The 23,461-nt window shown below is 39.9% G+C and overlaps 1 protein-coding gene across 2 annotated transcripts in view; it reads right to left on the reverse strand.

The window, feature by feature from the left end:
• The window catches only part of LOC138064474 (AP-3 complex subunit beta-1-like), a 161,430-nt gene that overhangs the window by 96,979 nt on the left and 40,990 nt on the right, over positions 1-23,461 (reverse strand). For both annotated transcript variants that reach the window (XM_068927288.1, XM_068927287.1), the window contains one exon: positions 20,768-20,950. In XM_068927288.1, coding sequence (XP_068783389.1) covers positions 20,768-20,950 — 183 coding nt within the window. The remainder of the gene's footprint in view (positions 1-20,767; positions 20,951-23,461) is intronic.

A 23,461-nucleotide genomic window follows, 5' to 3' on the forward strand; every position in this document is an offset into this window, starting at 1 on the left:
CTCGAATGAAAAGGTCCCAGGTAACCCAATCTAACTCTGCAGTTAGCCTTACCTTGAGTAGGGAACTGGACTGGAAGACCTCCAGAGGTCCCTTCAAACCTATATTATTCTATGGTTACAAAACGCACCTAGCTTTCAAAGAATAACACTTTATTTAACAGAGGAAGTTCATAAAACCTAACAACATTTGATCACCCGAAATCACAGAATCGTTTAGGTTGGAAGGGACCTCTGGAGATCATCTCGTCCAACCTCCCTGTTCAAGCAGGGTCACCTAGAACTGAAAGGTCTGTTTTGTTCAGTTTATCTTCAATGACGGCCCGTTAAAAGGTTACCTCATTGGATGGGCAGTACAATATCATTGCTTTAATGTATTTTCTTATTCTCCAGCAATCTGTATCTTAGATTGAAGCGTTCACTTCTATACTTATCATGTTTAATAGCTGCCAAAGGACACTTCCTTATTTCATCACCACTCTCCTTTAAAAAAATACCACACATTTTATGACCTCCAGTGCAGACTGTGGCAATGAGTTCTACAATATAATGTGTCTGCACAAGTATTTTCTGTTATTACTTTCAACATACTATCAGAATATTTCATATATGCTAAGAAAAACAATGGGAAAAAAAAGGTTGATTTTTGAAATGCAGCATCTATATATACGTTTACAGAAGAATATTTGGGTGCTTTTATGTTATCAGTATCCACAAAGGCACACTTAAAATTGTGCACCCACTGTGTGCCATATATGCAGTAATAAAGGAAGGCAGAGGATATCCCTCACCTTCAGTTCCTCTCAGCGACTGATAGCCTAAGGTCAAGTGGACTGCAAAGAAAAGGGGTAAGAGGGAGGGCTGTAAATGTACATATACATGTAACACAACCAAGATAAAACTGAAGGTAAGTAACTTGTCTTTCTCCCTTAAGTGATTAACTATTGCCATACATGAGAGATGATCACAATCAGTTTCTAGATGAAGGTCAGTGTTGGGGGGGGGGGGGGGGGGAAGGATCACAGCACCACAATACCAGCTATTTAACAGATGCATCGGAGGAGCACTAAGTAGATCTCCTGAAAGTATCAGCTAAGTCCATTAAAAAAAAAAAAGTTTCTTTCATATATTTGAATATTCAGGGTTAAGGTATTTGCAAATAGAATGAAGTTTCTTGGATCTTTCTGTCAGAGACACAAAGCTGGAAGGTCGTCTGAAAGGTCTTCTCTAAACATAAAGGACAGAGCATCCCTAATGTTAAGGTGTGAAGAGAGTTCAGAAGAAGCAGTCTGAGATTTGGGAAAGACAAGGGGAAGGTTAATTTATTGTGACAGATTGTTGTGGGGTGGGAGGGGGGGAAATGGATGAAAGAGGTTGGTCTTTATGGATGAGTTTAGTAGAGAATTGCCCATAAGGCAATGGTTCATTGTATTCATAAATAAAGATCGAAGGTTGGTTGTATTCATAAATAGTAGGATGGCTGTATTCATAAATAAATACAACAAAATCAAGAGGCCTCTTTTACAGACACACACAGGAATCCAAAAATAGTAAGAGAACCTGAGATTCAAGAAAATAGGTGTAGCACAGCTAAATTGAAAGTAATGACAGACACCTACCAGTCCAGCATTTGAGAACTAGGAGGAAAGGCTGAATTCCCCCTCCTTAGGCTTAACAGCACAGTCAGAACGTGGGATGGAAGGGGCCTGGAGCATGCCCCAGTACATAAAGGGCTACAAAACTAACGCTGTTAGCACAAGAGTAGGCACGCTATCAACTGGCATACAGATAATCACTTCTAGGAGAAAATCCTTAAGGTTTAATTACTTCTACTTTGACATACTTAAATGCATTAAAAGCTTGGGGGGGGGGGGAGGGGGGGGACCACCAAAGCCTGGATTACCAAAACACGGAATGCTCAACATTACAAAAACAAGTGCTTTTTTTCCATAAGCGGCAGACTACCAAAGCCTGTTATATTCAGATGTGTCCCTGGTCTCCTAAGTTATTCCATCTCATCTTGTCACCAGAATACCCAACTAAGAGACAAAGCTTTACTGTGGCTAGTTGGAACTACTCACACTACAACTAACTGGATGCTGCCAACCACCAAGTATAACAACAGCTCTGCCTATTGCCTTTCTCCCAAGTCTCTGTCCAACTATTTCAAGGATTATCCAACCCTAGAAAACTATTTTAAGAATACTAAAGTCCTATATTAAACTACTTATTTTCTAAAAGACTTAATTACTTTTGAGAAAAACACATCTTTTTAATTCTAGCTGTAGTTAGCAAAGAGATCAAAAGTGAATGGGAGAATGAATAGCTAGATATGAAAATAAGAGTTCTTTAATAAGTCTTCAGAAAACTAAGCGTGCCTTAGTCAAGACCCATAGGTAAAAATATCTTCAATGGAAGCAACAGGGAAGGCAGGAGAGAAGGAAAGAGGTGACAATAAATGCCAAATTTGTAATTTTGTTCTGTTTATTACAATTTGAAAGGACACTGAAAATAACGTTTCCCTTCACATTTCCTCTCATTTTTATTATTTGATGACAAGAGTGTTCCTCAGCATTTTACAGCAGCCTTAGCAGTATTAGGTCTTATATTTCCTATGCAACAGCAACCAAAGTGATTTAGTTTGCTTAATTCTCTGTCTATACATCTCTGTGAGCAGTCACCCTTTTAAATTAAAAACTCAAGATGCTACATCAGGAGTACTGATAACTCAGGATGCTAAATCAGGAGTACTGATAACTGAATCCTTCCCCTTATCTACAGGAGAGGGGACTTTGAAGCAAGATTCCTGATCCCAACGCATCTTAACCCTGCACTAATGAAGGTTCCTCTAACAGATAATTCGATCTTCACTGATTCAGTCTTCACTATCACTGCCTTGATTGCTAACAGGCACACATGTCAGTACTATTGAACTCAACACAAAAACAGAGCTGGAAATAGTATTTAACTCATTAATCACTGTTATAAAGAAACAGCTTGAGCTCACACATTTCTGACTTTTTTAAACACATTTCTTTATAAAGAAATGTTGGTTAGAAATGTTTGAAATAAAGTTCCAAATAATTCCAAAGCAACTTACACATCTTACAAAAACTTTTTATTTAAAACCTATCAGAATCTTTATAGTATACCACTTTCTGTTATCACAGCAGCAAAATTAATGTGATGTTTTCTGATAGTCCTGTATTTATTCTGGTCTCTAGAATTCTCTTCTTTTCTCAAATCTATTGAAATCTGTTATGAAATAACATGGTGACACCACACAGGTAAATAAGTTCAGTGAACTGAAATTCATCAAGATCAAATTGATGAAGTCCAAAACAGTGAGAATTTGTAGTCACACAAGGACCTTACTAAGGCAAAGAGAATATGCAATATTGCAAGATTTGCAGGCTACCATGGAAATGGAAATAAAGTACTACATAAAAGAGCTAGGAGACTGAAAGATAAAAACGTATAGGCATCTTGGTGTATAAAACTTGTCATTTCAAATTCTATTAATCATCCCACACACAGATATGGAGACCAGTTATCAGGAGACGTGAAAACATTCAATCACTAATCACCTTAACACTCAACCTGAACTGCTCAGTACACTCACTGCCAAAAGGAGAAAAACATACATTTTTCATTAACAAGTTTGCATTTACTTGAGTAACAGGTCTCTTTCAGTATTCACAAATTACCTTCTGCTATCACAGACAAGCTTATTTCTTGACAGCACTCTTGTATCTTGAACAGTATTCTGTTCAGCAGTTCGGGGTCTACTGACCAGAAAACCCAGAACTGAACCCTTCAAGAGGTGGCCCTATTAAGCGGATTGACGCACGACAGAGCATAGCCAAGAACCCAGACCATCAAGCAAAATACCACCTCAAAGAATTAACTGAACTCCCCTGGTTTTGCTTTTCCCTGTAACATGGAAAGCCACAGCACTAGACACCACTGAAACGTCACTGCCCATAGTGGTACGATAGCAAGATGCTGAAGAGGGCGGCAAAAAGCCCAGCAGAAAACTACCTGAAGCATGTATCCAGTAAGAAACATACGGTCTGTCTGTATAATGCTCAGTTGTGGGTCGGGAGAGCTCTTTGATCCTTTCTAGCACGGAAGAGGCAGCATAAGAGTTCAAGAAGTAGATTCAAACGTTCCAATGTTTTCTCTTGTCCTTTCAATCACTTTAGATGCATTTTGCACAGCCAATTTAGGACTAATCGTACCATTAAAGGAATTTTTTTTTTTTTTTAAAGTGGGTTTCATTTTCACCTGGATCAGGAGAATGACCTGGCTCACCCTGTGGTCACAGGATCACCGGAACTGATGAAGGAAAGCAGTAGGTGGTGAAGGGAAAAGGACAGGAAAGAGGATTCCCTTTCAGTGGCTGCCTTTAGTTAAACTGCATTAAGTACACGCATAGTTTGTAGTAGCACATGATTTAATTGTGCTGTTAAGAGCTTTTCTAAATTGGCAAATCACTAAGAAAGTTCAGAACCTTGGGAGAATGAAGTGATTAAACACAGAGTAAGACCACTAGCATTCCAGGCTAGGAACTGCAAACAGACTGTGCGTTCTACATCATCTGCAGTTTATTTAATCCAGTACAAAAGAGAATATTTTAGTGTCAGAGAACATGCATAATTCTTTTTTACATTATTCCAGACACACAGCTTAGGGACATCTTCATAAAGTATTAACAGTTTAAATGAAGAAACTGCCAGATAACAAGTTCCATTAGCCTGTTGTTAAAGTTACTAAGCAAATGAGCTAACATTTAACTAAGATCCTGCTGGAAATTACATTTAATAAGGTAATAAAGTTGAGAACGTGCCTTCCATTTAGGGTAAAGCACATTAAAAAAACGCTACAATTGCCTCCAAATGGAGCTTCAATACTTCCACAAACTCCGAGTTTATGGAAAACTTCACCAAAATCCAAAGCACAAACACATGCTGTTTGCCTGTGCTAATAGCCCAAACCCTGCTTTGTAACCTGAAGCAATTCAAACATTTATATTCCTAGGTTAGGTATAACTGCCTTTTAAGGTCCTAGGTTTCTATTTCTCTCCTTAAGATATGTCTAACTCAGGTTCCTAAGGAAATGCACAGGAAATAGAAAAGCCTGTGACTATTTCTACAATGGCCTTTCCACTCTCCCCCTCAGGACACCATTTCTGCAACACTAGCCTGGGTACACACGTTAGAACTCAACCTCCTCCTGTCTTACACCTTTTTTCCTCCCTCCTTCCCTGTCCCTGACCTTTCCAGTTGAATAGATCTAGCTGAATACCTAGTTTTTCAAAAGGAGTGCTCAAGTCTAACAGTTGCATCTTATTATTACATCATATTACTCTTTTCAGAAAGTAATGTTTGCTGCTGGAGAATCATATAGTTTATGGAAATTTCACTTGCTTTCAAGTTTTCAAATATACTACACATGCAAGATGAGGTTAAACAGACATGTAGAAAAAGTGTTACTTATGTTGCAAAGCATTGCATAAATGTGCTTATAACAGTATCTAACTACAGAAAAAGGAACAAGAGCCCTTGGGGGGAAAGAAAATCACAGAATCGTTTAGGTTGGAAGGGACCTCTGGAGATCATCTCGTCCAACCTCCCTGCTCAAGCAGGGTCACCTAGAGCATATTGCCCAGGATCACATCCAGACGGGTTTTGAATATCTCCAGGGAAGGAGACTCCACCACCCCTCTGGGCAACCTGTTCCAATGCTCTGTCACCCTCACAGTGAAGAAGTTTTTTCTCAGGTTCAGATGGAACTTCCTGTGGTTCAGTTTCTGCCCATTGCCTCTTGTCCTGTCGCTGGGCACCACGGAGAAGAGGCTGGCCTCATCCTCTTGACACTCCCCCTTCAGATACTTGTACACGTTGATGAGATCCCCTCTCAATCTTCTCTTCTCCAGGCTGAACAGGCCCAGCTCTCGCAGCCTTTCCTCGTAGCAGAGATGCTCCAGCCCTCTAATCATCTTGGTAGCCCTCCGCTGGACTCTCTCCAGCAGTGCCATGTCTCTCTTGTACTGGGGAGCCCAGAACTGGACACAGTACTCCAGGTGAGGCCTCACCAGGGCTGAATAGAGGGGCAGGATCACCTCCCTCGACCTGCTGGCAACACTCTGCCTAATGCACCCTAGGATCCCATTGGCCTTCTTGGCCACAAGGGCACACTGCTGGCTCATGTTTAACTTGTTGTCCACCAGCACTCCCAGGTCCTTCTCGGCAGAGCTACTTTCCAACAGGTCAGTCCCCAGCCTGTACTGGTGCATGGGATTATTCCTGCCTAGGTGCAGGACCTTGCACTTGCCTTTGTTGAACTTCAGGAGGGTCCTCTCCGCCCAACTCTCCAGCCTGTCCAGGTCCCTCTGAATGGCAGCACAGTCTTCTGGTGTGTCAGCCACTCCCCCCAGTTTAGTATCATCAGCAAACTTGCTGAGGGTGCACTCTGTCCCTTCCTCCAGGTCATTGATGAATATATTGAACAAGACTGGGCCCAGGACTGACCCCTGGGGGACACCACTAGCCACAGGCCTCCAACTTGACTCTGCGCCATTCACCACAACCCTCTGAGCTCGGCCATCCAGCCAGTTCTCAAGCCACCTCACTGTCCACTCATCTAGCCCACACTTCCTGAGCTTATCTAGGAGGATGTGATGGGAGACAGTGTCAAAAGCCTTGCTGAAGTCCAGAAAGACAACATCCACTGCTCTGCCCTCATCTACCCAGCCAGTCATTCTGTCATAGAAGGCTATCAGATTGGTCAAGCATGATTTCCCTTTGGTGAAGCCATGCTGACTACTCCTGATCACCTTCTTGTCCTCCAGATGCTTAGTGATGACCTCCAGGATGAGCTGTTCCATCACCTTTCCCGGGATGGAGGTGAGGCTGACAGGCCTGTAGTTTCCTGGCTCCTCCTTCTTGCCTTTTTTGAAGACTGGCGTGACATTGGCTTTCTTCCAGTCCTCAGGCACCTCTCCTGATCTCCAGGACCTTTCAAAGATGATGGAGAGAGGCCTAGCGATAACATCCGCCAGCTCCCTCAGCACTCGTGGGTGCATCCCATCGGGGCCCATGGATTTGTGGATGTCAAGTTTGGACAAAAGATCTCTAACCCGATCCTCCTCAACCAAGGGAGAGTCTTCCTTTCTCCAGCCTTCCTCTCTTGTCTCCAAGGTCTGGAATTCGTCAGGACTGGCCTTAGCAGTGAAGACAGAAGCAAAGAAGGCATTCAATAACTCTGCCTTCTCTGTATCCTTTGTCACCAGGGCACCCGCCCCTTTCAGCAGCGGGCCCACGTTTTCCCTAGTCTTCCTTTTGCTATTGATGTATTTGAAGAAGGCCTTCTTGTTGTCCTTGACATCCCTTGCCAGATTTAATTCCAACTGGGCCTTAGCCTTCCTTGTCGCATCCCTGCACACTCTGACAACGTCCCTGTATTCCTCCCAAGTGGTCTGTCCCCTTTTCCACATTCTGTACACTTCCTTCTTCTGCTGGAGTTTGGCCAGGAGTTCCTTGCTCATCCATGCAGGTCTCCTGCCCGCTTTGCTGAACTTCTTCCTCAGAGGGATGCACTGATCCTGAGCCTGGAGGAAGTGACGCTTGAATATTAACCAGCTCTCTTGGACCCCTCTTCCTTCTAGGGCCCTACCCCAGGAGATTCCCCTAAGTAGGTCCCCGAAGAGGCCAAAGTCAGCTCTCCTGAAGTCCAGCGTTGCAATCCTACTCATTGCCCTGCTCCCTCCTCGCAGGATCCTGAACTCCACCATCTCATGGTCACTGCAGCCAAGGCTGCCCCCAACCTTCACATCTCCAACTAGACCTTCTTTGTTCGTTAGTACAAGGTCTAGCATTGCACCTCTCCTCGTTGGCGTCTCCACCACCTGGGTCAAGAAATTATCATCAATGCTCTGCAGGAACCTCTTTGACTGTTTGTGCCTAGCTGTGCTGTCTTCCCAACAGATGTCAGGGTGGTTGAAGTCTCCCATGAGAACCAGGGCCTGTGATCGTGAGGCTTCTTCCAGCTGTCTGTAGAAGGCCTCATCGACGACTTCCTCCTGATCAGGTGGCCTGTAGTAAACCCCCACAACAGTGTCACCCATGTTACCCTGCCCTTTAATCCTCACCCATAGGCTCTCAACTTGCTCTTCATCCACCCCGAGGCAGAGCTCCATACATTCTAGTTGCTCCCTCACATAAAGAGCAACTCCACCACCTCGCCTTCCTGGCCTGTCTTTCCTAAAAAGCACATAGCCATCCATGACAGCATCCCAGTCATGTGAACTATCCCACCATGTCTCTGTCACTGCAATGAGATCATGGCCCTGCGACCGCACACAGATCTCTAACTCTTCCTGCTTATTCCCCATGCTGCGTGCATTGGTATACAGGCATTTGAGAGAGCCAGTCAAGCACACAGGCTTCCCAGAAGAGGTGCAAGAGGATCCTCCATAGCCATGTTGCATGCTGTCTCCCCTGGTTGTATGCACCCGCTGGAGGCATCCTGACTTGAACGGTGTTTTACTGACTCCCCTGCCACTATACCACTCCCCTTCCCCCATCTTGCCTAGTTTAAAGCCCTCCTTACCAGGCTGGCCAATCTGTTGGCAAAGATGCGCGTGCCCCGCTTGGTAAGGTGGATCCCGTCTCTCCCCATCAGCTGTTGATCTTCAAACAGGGTCCCATGGTCATAGAAACCAAAGCCCTGTTGCCAACACCAGCGGCGCAGCCAGCTGTTAACTTGGAAAATTCGTCTACTCCTCCTCCTGTCCTTTCCCCTCACAGGCAAGATTGAGGAGAAAACGACCTGGGCTCCCAGACCCTTCACCACCATTCCCAGAGCTCTGAAGTCCCGTTTGATGGTTTCCAGTTTGCCTTTCGTGTCATTAGCACCCACATGGAAGATCAGCAGAGGGTAGTAGTCTGATGCATGGACAAGCCTTGGCAGTCTTTCCACGACATCTCTTATTCGAGCCCCTGGCAGGCAGCAAACCTCTCTGGACAAGAGATCAGGTCGGCAGATAGGTGCCTCTGTCCCCTGCAGCAGGGAGTCACCCACAACAATCACTCGCCGTTTCTTCCGGGGGTTCCTGCACGGCACAGGGTCTGCCAGGCCAGTTGCCTCCCTTGGAGCCATGCCCAGCTCCTCCTCGGCTTGGAGGGCGCTAAACTTGTTCTTCAAGGGTAAGTCTTGAGGAGGAGCAAGAGCCTTTCTCCTTCTGCGAGAGGTCACCAGCTTCCAGCCCTCTTCAACAGCGTTATGATGCACCTTTACACACGGTGCTGAGCCCTCTGACACCTCCGCTGCAGTCGGGGCAGGGGACTCCCGGAGCTGAACAATCTCCGAGAACACCCTGTCAATCTCCCGCTCATCCTCTCGGATGCTACGCAGCCTACTAACCTCCTCCTGTAACTCCTTTATCTGGTGACGCAATTGGTCAACCACAGCACACCTCACACAGGAGAGCTGACTGTCAGCCCAGGCCTCGCGGAGAGGCCCCAGGCACTGCCTGCAGCCTGACACCTGCTGGTCTCAACAGAGAGTTTGGCGTAAGTTAAGTTTGGAAGGTAAGAGCTCTGGGACTATTCACCAGTAGGTGAAGCTGATTCCAACACTAAAACCACCTCCGTTGAGAAAGATCAGTGCTCCATTTACTGCGTCACCAACAGGATCCTTGGATAAGAGAAATGGTAGAAAAGGTAGAAAGCAGCTTTCCTAACTATAGAACCAATAACGAATCTGAAACTTTGATGCTGTGTGTGTGAAGAGGCCTACCTAAATCCTTCCACATGCTTAAAAGGTGGATTTCATCTAGACTAGTGGCCTATTTTTGGTCTATCAGAATGAAATGAGAATTATCTTCAAGACTGTTCAAGAAGCCAAAAAGATAAACAGTGACAAGATTCAACAGGATGACTGCTGCATCAAAACACTGAGCAGAACTCAGTCAATCACACTTGTTGATAACTACAGTTTTACAGAAGTATCCATCCACACTCTCCATAATGGGAGTCCTTGAATAACAGACAAGTATGCCAGAGCAGATAAAGTTTCACATGAGGAACTGTCTGTTGTCTAAGAGAGGCACCATCTCACACGGTGGAAAGATGGCCAAAAATTGCAATGGCATTTGACATAATCTGACGCCAGCCTGGAGAAAGGCCTTAGAAGGCACAAAGCCAAGTTTGTCACAGAGATCTCCTGGTACTAACCAAATAAGGGCAACTTTTCTCTCATTAGCCAAAGGGAATTAAAGAGTCAAAGAATAAAAGGACCAGATCATCCATTCCATAGACAATGGATTATTTTTAACTACTAATCAAATCATTTAAGTATACTCTCTTTCTTAGGTATACTGCCATTATAACTAGCTGTGCGATAACAACTTATGCTGCTGTGAACAAGCTAATGGAAATAACAGTGAGCTTCTGAAGAAGGCCACAGCTCTGGTGGGAGCACGAAAGTAGGGGAGTATTTCTAGGTCTTAAGCATAAGTATTGAGTGCCATTTTATATTCCCTCAACTATGAGAAAGATCTGCATGAATCTGGCAGGTCCTGAATGCATGGGGCCTACAGGAGATCCACAGCAACTGAAGACTAGATAGGGCATGCTGTGGCATTTAGTACAACACTAGACCCTTACGTTCCGATAAATGAAACATATCCTGGTTTCCTTAAAGGTCGAAAGGCTTCAGACATTTCCTTTTTTGTAGGATGAAATTATTGAAGTCCACCACAAAAGTGCTTTCCTTTACCAAGTTACTTATTGAATGTTTTATCATTTTATTAAAAGAAAACATCTAAGTTTCTAGCATCTAATATAACCTCCTGTTGATGCTGCTGTGCAAAGTCCTTGAAAAGGAATGAGCTGGGCATTACAGGACAGCTGAGAAATAAACTGGATCACAGTTCCAGGATGCAGGTTACGGTAACAGTTATGAACAGTAGCTATTCCTAAATGGACAGAAAGTAGGAAGACCTGTTACTGTCACGAAACCTGAAGCATATTCTGCTTGGCTTGGACACTATGCATTTTCAGTTTTCAGGAACAAAGTTCCTTAAAAAGGAATGAGACCATTTTTGGAAACCTAATTTTTCCCTTCAATCACACTCTGAACTTAAAAAGATTCTGGTAATGAAATAGTGGTCTGGGATATGACCTTTATTCTACCAGTAAAGCACTTGTAAAGAGGCTTCCTGATGAAATATGCAATGATAAAACATATGCCTGTTATTTCCTTTTAAAATAAACAGACTGAACACTTTCAGCTAATATTAATTAACTCCAATTAAGAAAATAGTGTGAACACTCAAAAGTGTATTCTACTCTCAGTCAATTCCTTTCAGGGCGGAAAAATATACAACAGAAGTCAGCAAACAGAATGCAATGTTCAGGTGTGCTATACTTTCTATAGCATAGACTATATAAACAGTTTTATACATATAATTTTAATATATAAATACACACATACAATTATCACACTACATAAACGTTGCCTTCTATCACTCCACTAGGGACCAGACCCGTTGCTTCTACACAAATTAATAAAGCATACATGCATTTTCATTTAAGTGAACAGTAATGGAATGAAGAGCCCATAAAACTTACAAGATCAGCACTGTTTTGTTTATCTAAAGAGATAAACACGCTGTCAGCTAACAGGGGCTAATATATTCGGATGATGTTGAAAAACACTGTTTTTCAACTGCAAACATCTGCCAGGAATGAAGCACCCCAAGAAATAGCTTATAACGCAAGTGCAATTGATATTTCTTACTAAATTTTCAATGACTCAATGGCCAATACAGTCTCAAACCTCTATTAATCTAAGAAGTCAAGAGATATGAGAAAGAGGTAGACTGAGAATCCATGATCTAAAAAAAATACCGGTGAAAATTATACAAACGTAGTTTTCAAAGGAGAAAGCCCCTCCTTCCTTTCCTATTTCCACTGGGTTCATTCCAGCAGAGACACTTCCCTGCTTTCAGGACATTGATCAAACACGGGACACTGAGCTCACACAAGAAGTATTGCAACCAGGAATAATTATTTTATGCAGATTTTAACTTGCCTTTACAAACACCAGTTCTGAGGTGAACTAATCCTTTTGTTAAAAAGGCTCCAAATTCTCTTCCACAGCCAAGTTGTTTCAAAAAGGTTTAACAACTGAGAGAAGGAAGGAGAACAATTTCCAGAGCTATACTTTATATGGGCTCAAGACTGTGGCAACGGTCTCAGGGTCTAAGCATCAGTTGCACAGTCCCAGCACTTGAAACGCTTGGAGCATCACCTGAACTCAGGTGACCTCACAGCAATTATGCACTACCAGTAAGAAAGGAATGGGTCAGCACGTGACAATAGTTCAGAGCTGCAAGAAGTAAAGGCTTCAAATTATGCAAGATTATCAACAGTATTTATTCTTTGGCTTTAAAATACTAGCTTTAATCTCATTTTAGCTTCAACAAACAAGAAAGCCGTAGCACAAAATCCCCCACTATCTCTTGGTACTCTTAATAGCAGAGTTTACTGACTATGACCTTTGTCAATATCCCTGTAAACAGCTATTCTAGGGCAACATCAAGGAATCCTTACATAACGTAAGGTCTCTTGCAACTCAGTGTACCTTGTGGTAGTAAAAGCCTCTGGAGTTGCACGTTTCCTAATCATCAAAACATTTTCTTTCTTTCTTTCTTTCTTTTTTTTTTTAAATAGGATATAGCTAAGTTTTATTGTGGCTAAGAAAGACATAAGATAATCCTACTACTTGGGGGAAGGAGATGGATTTAGTATACATTTTAAAAAAGTTTGCTATATAAAAGGCTTTCAATTTGTAAATATACTAAAGAGCTTGATACTTAAACTACACAAAAGTACCAAGATAGACACCTAGTGAGAACTGAGAATCAAACTGTACAATGTGAAATTTAACATTAAGGCATTTTGAGTCAACATTTTTCTTAGTCTACCTTCTGTCATATATAAAGGTGAAGTAATAAACAATAAATAATCAAAGCTTCATTTATAGCTCACTAGACATTTTCCCTCATATACATATTCTAAGACTACATCCCTACATATCCTCATTTATATAACATACTACCCTATATAATTCTACTGCAGATGTACGTGTTTATTTCATTCTAAGAATCATAATTTCCTATAAAGCTATGTATATGAACTCATTCATCATATGGAAGACTCTTCCAATGGAGTTAAGGCCAGCATTATACTGACTTAAAAACTTCTTTAAACCAATAACACACTTATGAATACAAATTCAAAAAAGTAGTGAATTAAAAAAAGTTAGTGAAAAACTAAAAATCACAAAACATTCTTCAGAAAGCCTCTACTCATACAAATTTTGTACTACAGCTCCAAGACAAGAGCATCATGCAGGTGGAAGTATGCGTTTCAGGACCACTGAACATTAAATTTTTCTTAATATATCACAATTACAGAAACACCTGTGCTAAGTAACTTCATACTGAACTACTGTGTCAACACAAGACGTGTTAAAAAGCTCATTCTCATTTCTGTAAGTAGAAGTAACTAGAGTACATGACTGCACTGTAAAAATAGCGGCTAAGAGTTAAATATACTGCAGTCATTAACATCTTTCTACAACAACCCAAGTTCCCAATTATTGCAACAAACTCTCACAATACCTGCAGCTGGGCTCAAAATAATGAATTATGATTTTTAGATCACTTATTTATTCAGAACAGTTCCATTCTCCTCAAAACGTAAGTCAGGCATAAAATAGCATCCTCTTACTATAAAAACACTCTCATTTTAATAGTGTGTGGAATAGGTATTTTAATGAAAGCACAAAGAAATACAGATTTGCAAAGGAAAGAACAGGAAAACGTTTAGTGCATCAGGAAAGAGAAAGAACAGAAAACAAGTAGAACGAGAAGAAGAGATATGGAAAAGGCGCAATGGTGAAAGGATAACTAAAGGGAAAGGATACCATCTGCCTCTGTTACCGGCTAAAAGTTCCACAGGTTTTTCCTCAAGTCTAAAAATTAAAGTGGACTTTGGAACTCATGTTCAGAAGTTTGGTTAAACGCTTGAGTGGTTTTTGGGTTTTTTATTTGGGTCAAGGTTCTCTTAGGCTGATCTCAGGCAGATTCCTGAAGAGGCAGTATAAGCTATCCCATCAATATAGTAAGCATTTCAAAGCCAACTGCGGAGCAAAGGTTCTCTTCCATACAGTTGCACCATAAGTCAACCAGGTAATTGTCAGTTATTTGGGGGATGCAACCCAAAGCATATGCTCCACTGGTAGTAGTCACCACTTATCATGAATTATAAATAAGTCACAGAGAAACCGGGATCTCGAGGATCTCCAGCTGTACAGAATTGTAATGGTTCACACCATCACAATGGTTTCTCTTGTTTTCTAATGTCCCCAGTATACCCTCTAGTAACATCATGGACAGCACACACCAACGCCTGAAAACAATTCAGCTCCTTTCCCTCTGGAAGAAGCATACACAATCTTAAATGTAAAGTCAAAAAGGGATCCCCTCTCCACTCCCCATAAACACACACACATTCATATTTTTATTTTTTATTTTTTGCTTATTCCTACCAGTAGCCTTAGGACTGTCTACATTTTAATCCAAACTTTCCTAATGGCTACAGTAAAGAGGCAGAGGTGTAAATAATCATGTCTTACTATAATAATGGCATAGTTAATTACTTAAGCTTGCTACAATGAAGAAACAAGGCTAATGTGGGAGAAAAGCATTTGCGCTATTGTCCTAAAAAATTATTTTCCCTGAAGCTCTCCTTGCCTGTCTTTTTGGGAGGCTTGGAATCTTCTGTTCTTGAGGAGAAATCTTCAACTGAAGATAAAAAAAGAGATGACTTGTCAGGAGGAAAAAAAAAAAAAAAAGCTGAGGATTCAGTAACTTAATTTTTTCCAAAAAATACTAGGATTGTATATAAAACAGAAGTATAAAAGACAAACTATTTCAGGTATGCAGTTTTCTTCTCTGCCCACTAGACATGATGAAACATACTTATGCAATTTCAGAGATAGGAAGTTATCTCCGATTTGTCCAGTAATTTCCAAAAAGTCTAACTTGGGTTCCTGTTGAACATGCATTCTAAGATTAGAATTTAAATAAGCTTACTATGTGGTCCTGTTTTTCTTTCATTTCCCTGTCTGGGAAAATAAAAGTGAGAAGAAACTATGCTTATGCACTCATTTTTCAGTATTGGGAAACTGCTACAACAACCATCCACTTTTCAGAAAGATGCAGAGTGAGGTGAGAAATCAAAACACTAGTGATTATATTTGTTTGCAAATCCGTATCAGAAGCAATCCTTGGGAAATAGATAAATTCCCTAATAAAATCCTTCCATTAAAGAGAATAATCAGGGCAAAGCAGCATAGCTGAGCAATTCTTTAACTCTTCAAATCTTAACTGAAGATGATCATTGTAAATACAATACACTGCAAGTAAACTAACTACAACATTTGTTTTAAAGCTACTACAATGATCATCCAACATTTAAACCATATTTGGACTACTTCCCTAGTTTTAGATGTTAGGAGACTTCAATTTTCAAGACACAAAACGATGTGAAACCTTAGCAGAATGCCAACTGTTCCAACACACCTGTCCTTAAATTGGCAACCTGAAAGATGAAAGTTTGATATCCTCACCTGAAAGTCTGCTCTACTTGTCTAAACAACATCAACGAACATCAAGTACTGCCTGATAGTTTTTTTCTTCATCCCAGTACACAAATCAGCAAAATCAATTGAAGATAGCATAACACATCAGCTGATTTACTTCAGTGTTATTCTTCCTCCAAAAACAGGTGGTACAAGATGATGCCGCAGAAGCGGATGTTGCTACCATTCAGACTTAAGTCACCACCATCTTGTTCTCTAGCGTTATTCCAATGAAACCGGAACAAACTTGTGGATACACTGCCAAAGAGATGAATGATATAAGATGGTTTAAAACTTTTGATAAACTATTCACTGTTCCTCGTGATGCTTTAGAAACATGCCACAACTGAGCAAGAATTCTGCCTGGTGTTATTTTAGTTGAAGTATATGTTCTCAGACTCAGGATATTAAAGCTTCCTCAGAGCAACCAAACATGTCTTCCTCAAAGAGAGGAAAAACTAACCAAAGGTTCACGTTTGCAAAGGGGGAACTAAGGAAACTCATTTTAGTTTTCATCTTTAAAATTGTGTTCATCTCTGCCTAGATTATTGGCTTTCAACAACTTAATTACAACAGATAGCTAGAATAAATGTCTCTCACCATATATATAAATAAATAATAATAAAATCCTGCACTATGAGTCAAGAAGGTAAGATTACAGCATTGGGCAGATTACATAGCAACTTTGCCGGTCAAAGTTTTGGGAAAAACAGAGGTTGCTTTCTTAATCTTAGCAAGGTCCTAGAAATCTTGCTAAGAGAGATTCTACCCACTGCAGCTATTCCACCACAAGTTTGTCATAGGAATAAGGGAAATCACAGCAATACATTTTGCAGTAAAGATGAGTGGCATTTTTATCTGCAAATTGTACTTCTCATGTGCCAGTCACAAAGCAAACCAGATTAGGAAACTTGTGGCAGAAAGCTAACCCTCCCTATCCCTCAAGTTACTTTTCTGTTGGATCAATTCTCTTATCCAGACTGTCTTAGAAACATTAGCCCAAACAAGGGAGGAGAGGGAAGGTAGAAAGACAATAATGCTCCCTTTCAGGGGTAGGGGAGACTATTGTACAGTGATCATGAAACTACTGTCTTATATTATATCCACAATAATCAGAAAAATTTCAGAATTTCAAGCATTCTGCTTTCCATAATTGACTTTGAGCCATTTTCTTGTTAGAAATCTATGCTTTAAGCTATTCTTGTCCTATTAAGCAGTACAATCTGTAGATAAAGTAAAACTGATATTGCACTAAAACGGCTTGCCAGTCCCTTTTATGCCTAAAGGGCTTCAACAACAGGGAAGCGGTAACTGAATTCAGAATCCTCTACTTCAGACAGGTATACCAAGAATGCAAGCAGTAAGTACCATAACATATAACTTCACTGTATACTAACTTTTCTAAACTTTAGTCTTTTGATCTTATCAGCCAAATCAGGTTAACGTAAATCTATTGATATATGTTGCTTCACACCTGGATCTGAAGAGGAGAGCTTGACAGAAGTGGAAAATGAGCTGACTGCTTTTGATCGGAGAGTTACCGCTTTTCTGCGCGACTACAGCTGCCAGCTCTTCTGCGTTCTACGCTGGCTACTTCCAGGCGATTGAGCTGTTTTGGACAACAGCAAGCCTCCAGGACAGCGGCAGTACATACGCGCTGGGATGGCTGCTGCAGGCCCTGCTTCCTGCCATCCTCATCTCCAGAGGCTGCTGCTGCTGAAACAGGGACGGCTGAACAGCTCCTAAACCAGCTCCTGAACTGCTGCTGCTAGACTGCAGCCCAACACATTCATGCAAACCAACTGCGACTTCGTTTCACTGTCATGTATTAGGCCATAAGCTGGAAAGGTTCAGAAGCTGTTCACAAACCACTCCGCTGTCCTAAGAGTTTTTAGGAAAAGAGCAGGGCAAAAAGTTTAAGCTGGAAGACATTACAGCATTATCTGCCATCAAATACGTCACTACCTAGAAAACTGTTGAAATTGCTGCTCCCAGAGTATCACTGACTTGGCCTGTTTAGTTTAATAAATGTTACCAGTGGATACAGCTGATGTGAAACAAGGTTATTCTGAAACTGCTATTCACAACTAACTGCTTCAAAGGCATCTTTAAGTATTTCAGTACTAATAAAATAAAACAAGGACATTTTTCATCACAGTGTTCATCATCAGAATTGAAAATATTACCCATCAGAGAAGTTACAAATATAAATTGATTTTTTTAATTAAGGGATAACTCCATTAGACTTTTACCACAATTTTAAGCATATTGCTCGAGAAAGGATTTTTCTTCGTAATTGGGAAGCTTTCCAAATATTTGTTTAGGTTTCTAAGACCACAAGAAATCAGTTCAAAACATCAAACCATTACTTATTGTAAGTTAGCTCAACTTGAACAACAGAAGCATATTTTTCTCAAGAAGGTAAATTTTAGTAAATAAAAATGCAAACATGCATTTTAGCAGTCTTAAATTTATTAATATGATAGGTTTAATTTCCATTTTCCTGCATCAGCTTTATTTATAAAATGTCGTGCCCTATAAATATGCTGTTATTTTCTATAGTCAAGCACCCTCTTAACAAATCTTCTCATTAATATGTAAATTTAAAGTCAATCGGTCTTCTCCCTGACAGCACCATGAATTCCTAGTGCACTGTATAATCGGCTCTGACTTGGCATCCACTATTTATCATCAAAGATGTCAGTTAGAAAAATTATGGAAAATGTACTGCAATTGATATGCCTGCAATCTACTTTGTCAACACTTAATTGTTCCTCAAATCATACATTTACATATAAACAGCCTAAATACTGATCCATAATGATGCAAATAAACTAAATTAAAAATCTCTTCTACTACACAAGATGCTCTGTTGTATGATGTGTTCATTTCAGAACCTATTGACAAAGGCATGCATTTCAACTAGCCCCAGAAAAGAAAATTTCTGCTAATTTAATTGCTGAGTAGGTAGACGATCTAAATTTTGCACTGACGCTCATGAAAGTGGAAACCAAGTGTTATTAATACTATACCACTGGTGAACAAATTTTAGGTTGATACAGGCAGCAGCCTGACAATGAATACTGTTATATGAATATTCTAATTTCCTAGGCCATAAGCCACAGTAATAATTGTCATACATCCAGTTTCAATGAAAAGAGCACGTTATAGTCTTGAAGAGACCTAATCCCATTAAGACCTCCAAACTCTCTGTCCAAAAGGTCAGCCCCTTTTTCTACTCTTCATAAACAATAAAGTTATTTACAATCATAAACTAAAATTGGCTTAAATCAAGTTACATCTCAGTTATATCCTTAGGTAAAGTGAACATTAGGCATTGATTTTAATTCTTTTTAAAAATCCAAGTTTTGGGACTTAAGAATACAAGTAATTCTCTTTCAGTAAGCAACCTGTAATAAGTATTCTGCCTCAAGTATTTTAGGAAAACATATTACTTAAGTGCCTCATTACCTAAAGAGATTTTGTTTATTTTAAGCAATTTTCTGGAAAGAAGTGTTCTCAAAACCAATTTAATTTTCATCTAAAATGAATAAAGGGAGTTCCAAAATGCAAACAGTACTGTAAAAATCATGACTCTACATCAGAGATTTTTGCTGTGCTTCTGTCTTTCTAATCTTAAAGCCTACTATACTCCTTGCTTATTTAAGATGAATGAACACAGCTGTAAACTACGTCTGACTGAAATTAGCAGTTTGTCCAAATATATCTACTTATTATTATCACCTAATACACTATACATCTGTTAACATCAAGTACCACTGCATGTAAGTAAGCTCCATTCCCAGACAAAGTGTATTAAAAGGGAGCGCTTGAAGGAATTTGGTGAAATCTAGTGAATTACATTCTGTATTCCAACACTTACCAAAAAGAACTGTAACTATGTTCTCATTTGTTCTAGCCACAAAGCACAATAATCTGCTCTGAAATAAGAATGCCTGAAAACACAGTATTAAGGCACATTAGCTGGGCCTACTCCAGCCTAGACAAATTCAGGGGAAAACCAAACGATGACCTTTTTCTATAGTTCTGGGATTCGTTCATATTCATTACAAGTAGCTACCCCAAACATCCTTTAATGTGACTGTACAAAGTCTATCTTAAACTCCTGCTGTAAAACAATATACACACCATTAAATACATAAAGCTTTAAATATGAGTTAGTTTCAAACCAAATGGTAAGAGTTCAGTTAACAGTATTACCATCTCAAACTTGTACAACAGATACAAAAAAAAAAAAGGAGTCATGGAGCAATTTATAATATTTATTTCCAGAAGTATTCTATCTTTTAACGTAAATTCTTCTTCAGAAGTAAATCCCTATTGAAACCAACGTTAATGGCATTATCAATTTCTTGAGCTCCTTACTTCTTGTTGTTAGGAAGTGACAGGACTTGGAGTTTGAATATCCTTGTTTACCCCACAAGTTTTAAAAGAACAGTGAGTTCACTCATATTTACACAATAAAAATGAAAATATCATAGATTTTTGGCATTGGTCATTTCATAAACACATATGCAACTCTCTAAATAGTCCCTCAGCATACTACATTACTTGTCTACACTTTGATATAGTTCAGTATGCTGTCGTATTAGGTATTCGTATCTACAATGATAATGTGTTTTAGAATGATAAAGCCTGAAAGAGGTCAAGTAAATTCTACCCAGTTTCAGGAAAGAATAGCAAACCTTTATAACTGAGTCACAAAAAAAACTGGGAAGGAGCCACGTGACTCAAAGAACCGCAGAAGAAAGGCTCTCTTCTGCCTATAATCACTGCACTATAGGATATGTCAGCAGTAAACCAAAACAGCAACAGGTTATACCCTGGAAAGAGAATTCTTATGCTACGAAGAAGCATGGAAGTCTCATGTTAGTGAAGCCTTAAAGAACTAAGACTTTTGCATTTGATTTCTATTTTTTATTAAAGTCTGCATAAAAATGAATCTTAACCAGAGGACAAACCACATCTGACAATGGAAATAATTCAGAACGTGAGCACACACACAAAAATAATTGAGAAGTCACAAACTTACCTTCTTCCATGGGCTCACAAACTGTGTACGTGCATATCGAGTTAACATGTGGATTATAACAACTTGACCCCACTCTTCCACATCAACCAACAAGGTACACAGCTTTCGGTAGTTCTTGTGAATCAGATCTATTCTATCTGGACACACTTCCTCAAATGCCATCACAACACTTCCAGCTACCAGCTAGAAAACAAAATGTAAACCAGAAGGTCAGTATTCCTTATACATATCATCCACAAGTGATCATCAGAATTAATACTAGCAATTCTCAGTATTGCAAGATATGTTGAACGTCAAATTGATTCTGGGGGGAAGGGCACAGAAATGGCATCCTACACAAACTAGATTTGGGGTAAATTCATTAGAACAGAGTAAACATTTGCTGTTTCTATTACACGCTTAAATCTTAGCTCCCAGCCCTGAAGATACAACACAATGTAAGCATACAATTTTTTTTCCCCCTCACAATTATAGTTTCCAAATAAATTATCAGAGAACTTGCAATTAACTTAGAAATAACGGGAAACAACAAGTATAACAACAGCGATGTGCCCGACAAAGCCTGTTGGGATCCCCTTACTAATGTTGGCATGATAAAACTGAGAAGCAGCCTGGGTAAATTTCCCAGCACTACTGGAATCCAGACTTCTCTCCTGACACGGCTAAATTAACTGTCAGATGAAATTTTATCTTTAGAATTTCATGAAAACACTTTGCACAAAAATCCATGAAATTTAGCATATTTAGCGATATTTTAATACTTTTCCCTCAAAAGAACACAAGCAGAATTTCTACGCGCTTTTGAGCACTTTTCGATTAATTCTGAACTTACAGAAACTGATCATTTATACCCTCATATACCCCCACCTTTTTTCCCCAAAGACATAAATCTTTAAGATACATATTATATATATACATATATATGCATATATAAATCATTAGACTGTGATCATAAAAACAGCTTTGTTCGCATGAGAAAGTTAAACAGATTCTCAAAATTCTAACGCTTAAAGCTTTATTCAAACCTTCTGAGGGAGGATTAAGATTAGAAAAGAAAATCTTTATAGGGGGTGCTTGTTAAAACGCTCTCAGCGAGTTGCTTTAACTGTGGGAAAGCTTCAAAAGCCGACCCTGCATTAAAAGGACGTGTCATTTTGTGCCTAGAATTATTATTCTCCCTCTCCTAATTGCTTTAATTAAGATTTGTTTTGTGTCGAAGTACATGTTAAGTCAAATAACTTACATGATGAGACTTTATATGAAGCAGCTGATATGTACGCAGTTAGCATGCATGCAGTATAGCCTTCTGGCAGCAAATTAATGTCATATTCTATCCAAGCACTGGGGATCTGCATTTCAACCTCTAAAATTTCCCCAATGACTTAAAGCAAGCAATTAAATAGAAATGCAGTTTATTGAAATGGTACTTTTTGAGAAATATTAAATACAATGATATTCATATGTTACATCTTTCCTCCCCCTGTATTTGGCTGACATTTGGTTTATTAGTATGCACCCAACATTACAATTGAAAGAAAACAGCTCAGAATATAGTCTTGCTATTATGCTAAACAAGTTTCAGGCTCTGTGGGGATTTTATGAATTATCAATAAGAATAAACGTGAAGTTGCATTTATTGTCTCTGGCCCTATCCACATACTGGTACCTGCTGGTCCCAGCAAGTACACAATTCATTCCAGGAAGCAAAGACTTCAGAGAGCTAAATAAAACACATTTTACACCTAAAGCAATTTCCTATTTTTTGCTGTATCACAAAAAGAAAAGGTCTTTTTCTTAATTTTTATTGCACTAAACTTTCTTCTGAATAACCACCTGCCTTAAGTTATTATGTAATTAAACACTGCTCTCAGTTGATGCTGACGTATGGAATCTGACTGGTTCCAAAGCGCGGCAGAATACAGTGGTTCACTCCTGGCAAACCACTTTCAGTCCTGAGCAGGTATTCAGTTAGGCCAGATAAGCTGAGAAGGGAGGAGAAGGGAGGGAAGAGTTTTATATTAGAACTCACAAAGGGCAAAGCACCTTTATCAGGATGCATACCTTGGAACTACAGTTAAGGCCAGCTTGCCCCAGGTTAACATCTTCATTTAGAACTAAAACGTGTGGCTAAGTCAGTGTTTTCATAACTTACTGATTTAACGTTAGTAAAAGCTTCACTTCTGTGAAAAAAGTTACGGAGCTTGTGCCGATGTTTTAGGACAACAGTCTAGTGGACTAAATTTTAGAAGAAAGGGATGAACGCTTTGAGACCACAGAGACTTGCTTTCTCACAGTCCCACAGACTTTGTCATAAATACTCCATATCTACACACTACAAGATTGTGTAGGCTCATTTGGAAGGTTTTACACATAAGGGAAAGAGAGGGAGAGAGCAGGGGAGAAAGGAGGAGAGAGAGGGTGAGAGACATACACACACAGAGGTTGATTTATAATCATAAAAGTAGTCTCAATTCCAATAAGTAAAAATACCCACTTCGGCTCAAAGGTGAAGGACGATACAGATGCTGGTTGTCAACTGTAGTTCTGGACAGACTCCTCTGTTTTCTGCTGCTACTAGTATCGTACACATTATGTCGTATTTTTCCTTTATTTAGATATGATATAGCTTGAAAGCTGACATAATAATACATTTAACAGTAATTTAGATTTCTTCTAAAACTGAGAACATTCTCC

This window comes from Struthio camelus, chromosome Z (assembly GCF_040807025.1).
Source record: "Struthio camelus isolate bStrCam1 chromosome Z, bStrCam1.hap1, whole genome shotgun sequence".
NCBI lineage: Eukaryota > Metazoa > Chordata > Aves > Struthioniformes > Struthionidae > Struthio > Struthio camelus.